This window comes from Rhipicephalus sanguineus, chromosome 4 (genome assembly GCF_013339695.2).
Source record: "Rhipicephalus sanguineus isolate Rsan-2018 chromosome 4, BIME_Rsan_1.4, whole genome shotgun sequence".
NCBI classification, from domain to species: domain Eukaryota; kingdom Metazoa; phylum Arthropoda; class Arachnida; order Ixodida; family Ixodidae; genus Rhipicephalus; species Rhipicephalus sanguineus.
The window spans coordinates 60,493,223-60,501,035 of NC_051179.1; the positions used below are offsets into that span (position 1 = coordinate 60,493,223).

Consider the following 7,813-nt stretch of genomic DNA (forward strand, 5'->3'; position numbering starts at 1 on the left):
CATACCAGCCGAACAAGAAAAGAAGCGGTCTTCGTTTGTCTCGCTCCCTCGAACTCTCAAGAAGGAACCGCATGGATTCCGAAACGTAGGGACAATGCTCACTCAAAGTTCCAAAAATAAGAGGCCGTCGGCGGCGCTTCGAAACAAGTGTTTTCTGTTTTCTTCGGGGCTTGCGTTTTGTGCAGGCAAATGGTGTCGCCAGCGGGGTGGTCGTGCATTTTTTCTTAACTTTGTTGACGGACGGACGAGGTGCATTGGAGCGGCGAGAAGAAAGGCGACCTCGTAGTACGCGGCTCGTTCGTCAAAGCGACCGCAAACCCCGGAGGCCGTACGGCGTACAGCTTGAGCACATGACGATATTAGTTTAAGCACATACACTGTGGTTCCTGCATTTCATAGCAAGCCTTGGAGCAACTAGTGTGGCTGATTCAGAGCCTGAATGTCCAACGAGACGGAATGTCCAACGAGACTGAATGTCCAACGAGACGGAATGTCCAATCGAGACGCAATGGCCAAAGAGACGGAATGTCCAACCGAGACGGTACGTCCAACCGGGACGGAATGTCCAACGAGACTGAATGTCCAATGGGACGGAATGTCCGATTTAGATGAGCTAAACGCGCCCTAGTTTAAAATTTCTCAGACAACTCATTCATTGGGTTAAGATAGAGTACATTATTTTCCTGTTGCTCAGTGAAGGCCCTCTGCGCCCTTCGAGCGCGGTAACCTAATCGTGGCTTCACCCTCGCTTCGCGAGTGCGGCCATTTCGCTAACGCTCAATGGCCGGTTGGCAGGGTCTTCGTCATGCGCTACTGGCCGCTGTCGCGGCCACGCGCTGTTACGCCCGCGCGCCTGCCCCTTCGGGGCAGGCGCCCGTCCGTGCCAGCGTCCGTGGTGTGCCCGTGTCACTGGGGCGTCCAGACGTAACTGCAACGGCTCCTATTGTTACGTCTAGACGTAACGCTAGACACTGCCAAACGGAAAAGCGAAATTTGTGACCGGGACGGAATGTACAACGAGACCGAATGTCCAACCGATACTGAATGTCCAACGAGACGGAATGTCCAACGAGACGGAATATCCAACGAGACTGAATGTCCAAACGAGACGGAATGTCCAACGAGACGGAATGTCCAACGAGACTGAATCTCCACTATTGGACATTCAGTCTCGTTGTACATTCCGTCTCGTTGGACATTCAGGCCGCAAGCGGGCGATCAGAAATCCATACGTTGCGAAGACGGGAGGAGTAAGACGACGTGGCAGAATGAGTAAAGGTTTTGAAGGCCGTGGGACAAGAAAAAAGGGACTTTGGAAAACGCGAGAGGTATATTTATCGGGGTGCCACGCTTTCTTTCTTTTTTTTTTCAGTAGGCAACTCTCGCTCTCTCTCTTTTTACCACTTCTTTTTTGTATGTTGTACATCGGACGGAAAAGTTCGCTTTGCTAGAACTTGCTTCTGTGTCTGCTGCGCGGGTCTGCGTCGACAGTGAGCTACCACACCACATGCATCTCGCTTAAGCTAAGCCAGTCGAACACGATCCCCACCTACTTCCCGACAAAGATTCCATATTCCAATTCAAGAGACGCCGCAACAACACCAGAGAACGCCCGATTACGGCCAAAAAACGCCAGGCCTGTGCTGAAATCGCAGCACAGTCACAGCGAAAGCTGGAAGAGCGGCGTTTCTAGAGCCCGTTGTAAGCTTTCTTGGGGCTGCAATACAAGTACACTAGAAAGGTACCCACTACGCCATAAATCACAAATTTTGTGAAGCTGGGAAGCACCCACTAAGCCATTATTCGTCATTCTGCGGAGAAGCGAGGCACCAGCTAAACGCCTGTAAGGCATTATACGCATTGTGTTGACGCGACGACTGATGACGATGAAGAATTAAGGCTCAGCCCTTTGTAATGGGTTGGAAGCTTTAAACAGCCCACCAGTTATGTAATTTGCATTGGGCGACGCCCGGTCGCTATTTCCCTCTCCCGTCATGCTGTATAACATACGTTGACGTGGGAGAGAGACGGGGGAGGGCGAAGAACTTTACTGAGACCCCGAGGAAATGGATCATGCGCTTATGCTCTTCCTTGGCAACCAATACAAGTGCACTTGCGAGGAACCTACTACGCTCTAAATCATTGTAATCTTACTGAGACCTCGAGGAAATGGATCATGCGCTTATGGGCTTCCTTGGCAACCAATACAAGTGCACTTGCGAGGAACCCACTACGCTATAAATCATTGTAATTTTTGAGAAGTAGGGCAGCAGGCACTGTGCCATTTTTCGTCATTCTACGGAGAGCCGTGGTACCTGCTAAACGCATGTAAGGCATTATGCGCACTTTGTTGATGCTGTGCCTGATGACGACGAATAATTATGGCAGAGCCCTTTTGTAATGGGTTGGACGCATTCAACAACCTACTCGTTGCGCAATTCCCATTGTGCGACGCCTGGTTACAGAATTCGCGTTGTGCGACGCTTGGTGCTTATTTTACTCTTCTACCACGCTATATTGCATATGCTAATGTCGTTCCTTCCCGACATGAAGCCTGTAACAGGACCTTTTTGCAAAGCAGTTTCAAGGACCGGCGTGGCTCGGGGGGAGGAAGACGAAGACGCCGTTTGGAACGGTCGTGTTTTTGATGTTCTCCGCTACAAAGGATCAATCGGCTTCAAGCCGAGGTACTGCCCAGGTTTCTACCAGCAGTAATGACTACCGTATCGTCCTGCCCCGTCTTCCTACTGGTAAGCTCGTCGCTGACTCCGTTTTCCTGCATGCAGACCTTGCTGGCCGTCCATACCGAGCGCAGGACTTTCGAGATGCCCTCCGGAATATCATAGATCTTGCTGATATAACCTCGATCGGACAGTTTCAAATGTCACATGTCTGGATGGTGACTTGCAGGACTGCGCTATCTAAAGTGAAGATAGTAACCTGTGGTGAATTCTTTGTTCGAGGACGAAGATGCGTCGTTATAGACCCTGAACCCACGGAAGTTAAAATGAAGCTGTTATGGCTCCCTGAACGCCTGGAAGATATTTATGTGCACGAAGCCTTTCAGCCTTTCGGAAAGATCAAGTCGATTTCAGCGGAAACTTGGAGGGTGTCAGAAATGGAACAGATGAGGACCCTTAACCGAGACGTTGTACTGGCACTTGGTGACGGAGTCCGTGTCTCCGACATCCCGCACCTACTCTCAGTTTGTGGTCTACAAAGCCTAGTGCTGATTCCCGGCAGGCCACCTTTATGCCTTCGTTGCAACAAAGTAGGACATATCCGTCGACACTGCAGGACACCACGCTGCGATGATTGTCGGCGGTTTGGACATACGGCTGAAGAATGTGTGGCGACGTATGCCAATAAATTACGACATCGCATGCGACCACCTGAAGATGCGTTTCCAGAACATATCATGGACGCTACGGAAGTCCTTGATGCAACGGGAGACCTTCCATGTGCTGCCGTCGCTGAGCCCTGTGCTGTTGACAAAGACGCAGCTAGTGACTGTGCTGGAGCGGAGAAATCTAAACAAGCGTCAAACACCGTAGATGCGACAGACAGCGGAGAGAAGGAAGCGGTACCTGCACATGAATCAGTCTTGACACAAAAGGAAAGCCCCAGCAGTAATGCTGATGTAGAAACGCCACGTGAGAAGCTAACTAGTGCCGATGTGCGAGAATCCGTCGATGTTTCCATAAGTAAGCGCCCTGCATCGTCAAACCCTGAGACGAGTGAGGAAAGTGATTCGGCGGTTGGCCCAAGACAATCACGACGTCGGAGATCATCAAAGCATGCAGGAAAGTGCAGACGTTCAAGATCAAGGAGGCCTGGTGGCGGTAACGGGGAGCATTCACGCGCCCCTTCCCCACCAGACCGGCGTATGCAGCTCTGATAAAAGTGTAGACACCATGGCGCTGCCTCAGAAAGTCACTTTTGCAACGATCAACGTATGTGGACTTCGATCCAAGCAGAAGCAGGTGCAGCTCCGCCGGTTGCTGTTCAGCCATCACCTTGACTTCGTCGCCGTTCAAGAAACGAAGATCGAGAGTGAAGTGGATACGGAGAGGGCCTTGCGGCCATATCTCTCCGTATTTGATGTAATTGTTTCACACGCTGTAGGCCTATCGGCGGGCTGCCTTTTGTTTCTTAGGAAGAGTTCACCTTATTGTTCTGTTGCTTATAATGTTGACGCAGAGGGGCGGCTTATACAATGCGACTTTATGCTGTATGGTTTGCCGTGGCGCCTAATCAATGTATATGCCTTCAATGATGCACCGCGGCGCACTAATTTCTTTGAAAGCTTGGACACTTTGCTAGATCCTGACCGTAACATTCTGCTCATGGGTGATTTCAACTGTGTTTGCAGTCCGTATGATCGTACTGGGTTTAGCCGCAGCGATAAGAGTGCTGAAGGGCTATCTCTGATAGTTCAAAATGCGGGACTTGTTGACATAGGAGCAATGAATAGATTACCCTCATATACACATGCACAGGGTAGTACTCACACCAGAATTGATCGCATTTATGTTTCAGCGCCTCTTATTTCTCGTGACCTGTCATGCAAAACGGAGCCTATTTCGTTCTCAGATCACTGCATTGTTGTGGGGCAGATTGGTCATAACACTCGATCAAATTTCAGACCGCAGTGGGCACTCTGGAAACTCAACTCTTCAATTGTGAGTGACCAGGAATTTACTGTTCGCGTGCGCGTAGCCCTGAGGCGTTGCTTGTCGGCTGACATGCCTTTGTTTGCCTCTTGGGAATTCTTCAAACAAGAAGTTCGGACAGTAGCTATCGAAATCGGATCAGTGCGGGGCTTTTACAGAAGGTTAGAACAAAAGATGTTACTAAAGAATCTTGAAAACTTATATGAATTTGAATGTGAGGCGCCTGGTTGTTACACAGACGAAATCGCTAATGCCAAATGCGCACTCCAGAGGTACGACACCTTACGCTACAGAGGTGCCCGTGTTCGATCACGCAATACTCGTACTTTGCATTCAGAGGAACCCACACGTCAAGCCTTACTCGATGAATGCCGCAACGCAAAAAGCAAATTTATACCAGATTTATATTCGCAAGGGTCATTGGTAACTAATACAAGTGAAATCATGACAGAATTTGAAGCTTATTACAAAGCATTGTTCAGTGATTCCTATGAAAAACAGAATGAAGATCTCGTAACGCAGTTTCTGTCATTTGTGACTCCTTTATCTGACGAAGAGTGTGAGTCTATTAGTGGGCCTATCACTTTAAAAGAAATAGAACTCGCCGTTGACCAGTTACCGATGTCGAAAACGCCAGGACCCGACGGAATGTCGGGCGAGTTTTACAAAACCTTTAAATCCTTACTGTGCCCGGTACTGCTGGACATTTTCACGCAGAGTTTGAATCTGGGGACCCTTCCTCAATCTTTTACAAGAAGCCACACCGTCCTAATTCCGAATACTCAGATAGAGAAAAGCTTCGTCATGTTGACGGCTACAGACCGATTACACTGTGTAACGTTGACTATAAAATTTTTGCAAAAATACTATCAAACAGACTACAATTTGCAATGTCAATTCTTATTGGCGCCCACCAGACCTGCGGCCTGAAAGGTCGTTCAATACAAACCAACATACACATTGCCCGCACAGTATTGGAACATTCTTCCCACTCGTATGACCAACTGGCAGTGTTACAAGTAGATTTAGCGAAGGCGTTTGATCGGGTTCGTCATTCCTTTCTATTTTCTCTTTTAGACCATGCTAACATTGGTTCCACTATATTCAAAGGTATAAAACTATGCTACAGTGATTGTTCAACTCGTTTGATTGTTAATGGCCACCTGTCAAAACCTGTGTCGATTCACTCTTCTGTGAAGCAAGGCTGTCCGTTGTCGCCACTGCTTTTTGCCCTCTATTTGGAACCACTGTGCTTAAGCGTGATTCGATCTTGCAATGTTCATGGTTTCAGTGTTTATGGAAATGAGGTGAAAGTATTAGCGTATGCAGATGACCTGGCGTTTTTTTGTACAGACATTTCCAGCATAACAACAGTGGTGTCCACTATTCGGGAATTCGGAACCATTTCTGGTGCACGAATGAACTTTGCTAAAAGTTTAGGACTGTGGTTTGGCCCGTGGGCTTATAAACCAACGAATTTCGAGGGTATTGCATGGTCTTGTGTGCCACCGAAATACCTTGGCGTTCCATTGGATGCATATAAGTCAAGCGCACATTATTGGAAAGAACGTGTACCCAGCCTAAAGCGTTACGCCCAAACGTTTATTCCCCATAACCTCTCAATTTTTGGCAGAGCTAAAGCATGCAATCTATTCCTGGCAACAAAATTATTCTACGTACTGCAAATACTACATTGTTCCAGGGTTTACATTCAGAAGTTTCACCGAATCTTTGCTACCTTTATTTGGTCATCAAGTTACGAACCGATGAGGCGTGACAATGTTTTTAGACCAGTTTGTGCAGGTGGTCTTGGGTTGGTGCATCTCTTTATTAGACAATTGGTGTCCCGTTTTTTCTATTTTCGGGACTGCGATCATCCGCTGCTTCGAACATTTTTACAAGTGAATCTCGTCGATGTTTTACCAAGTTTAGTGGTATCTGCTAATTGTGCCTCGCCTCCCTATTTGCAAGGATTCATGCGTGAAGTGTATGAATCAGTGCGGTTTTTGACAGTAAGATTCTCTAATGACTATTTATTCTCTAGTTCACGAAAAGATCTATATAATGCCATATTAGATATGTTGTTTCCTGCACCTTTGTACCGCTCACTATATGCTGGATTGCCTGGACACGACGTGCTTGTGCGTGTGAAGAAAATGCCTATTTCACCAACATCCAAGACATTCTTCTACAAAGTGCATACACAGACGCTGCCTGTGAAGACCTGGTTAAGCAGCAAAGGCATCTTTGTATCTTCAGTTAACTGTCGCCTCTGTGAAGTTCCGGAAACTATAGAACATTGCTTCATCAGCTGTAAAGACGCCATACTCTTCTGGGACGTTCTACAAAGGGCTTTTAAAAAACAACTCGATTTAAATTCGTATAGCATACGTTATCTCATGCCACCCAAAAGCCATTCTATTCCTGTTGACATGCTATTACTAATGGGTATGCACAGTTTATGGAAAACTCGCATGCTAGACAGACATGCGGAACCCATGGTATCATCGCGGTTGCATCTCATTCAAATGGCTCTTCAGCTAAAAGACTTTTACAAACAATTAGAGTTTCAACCGGACTGGTATCCACTCTTCATGAAATGTATAGCTTTAATACCCTTTTAGGGCTTCTGTGTATCGCTTGCACGCTGGTAGAGACCGCCTTGAATATTTTGTTCGCTATGTATGCTAGTTACACACATTTGTAATAAATACCATGAAAAAAAAAAAAAAGACCGGCGTGGCTCAGAGGTTGAATACTGGGATCCCACGCAGAGGGCCCAGGTTCGAACCTCTTTCCATCCTGGAATTTTTTTCTTATTTCGTTTTTTTTTCTTATTTCGAGCGATACTGGTTACGGACAGCGGCGGCGGCGGCGGACAACTACGGCGCCAAAAACGGCCGGTGAAATGATCTCATAACAGCTTTCGCTGTAAAAGGAACCGATGACTCAGCACATATCACCTTCAGATGCATAAATCGGTCAGTCACTTATCAGACGGTACTTCAGTCGCCCAACCTGTGCACTCGAATGACATGGCAAATCGGTAAGCGTGACTACAATGCAGTTTATCCGTGAGCTGAGAACTGTATCGTACGTGTGCTGCACTGAACTCTGCATACTGTTTATGATCAATGCCA

At 47.4% G+C, this 7,813-nt stretch overlaps 1 protein-coding gene across 1 annotated transcript; it reads left to right on the top strand.

Moving 5' to 3' along the window:
• Positions 1-2,647: 2,647 nt before the first annotated feature.
• LOC119391236 (uncharacterized) lies at positions 2,648-3,898 on the top strand. The gene has a single exon (XM_037658911.2). It carries the CDS (start codon positions 2,648-2,650, stop codon positions 3,896-3,898), a length of 1,251 nt encoding a protein of 416 aa, XP_037514839.1.
• The last annotated feature ends 3,915 nt before the right edge of the window (positions 3,899-7,813 follow it).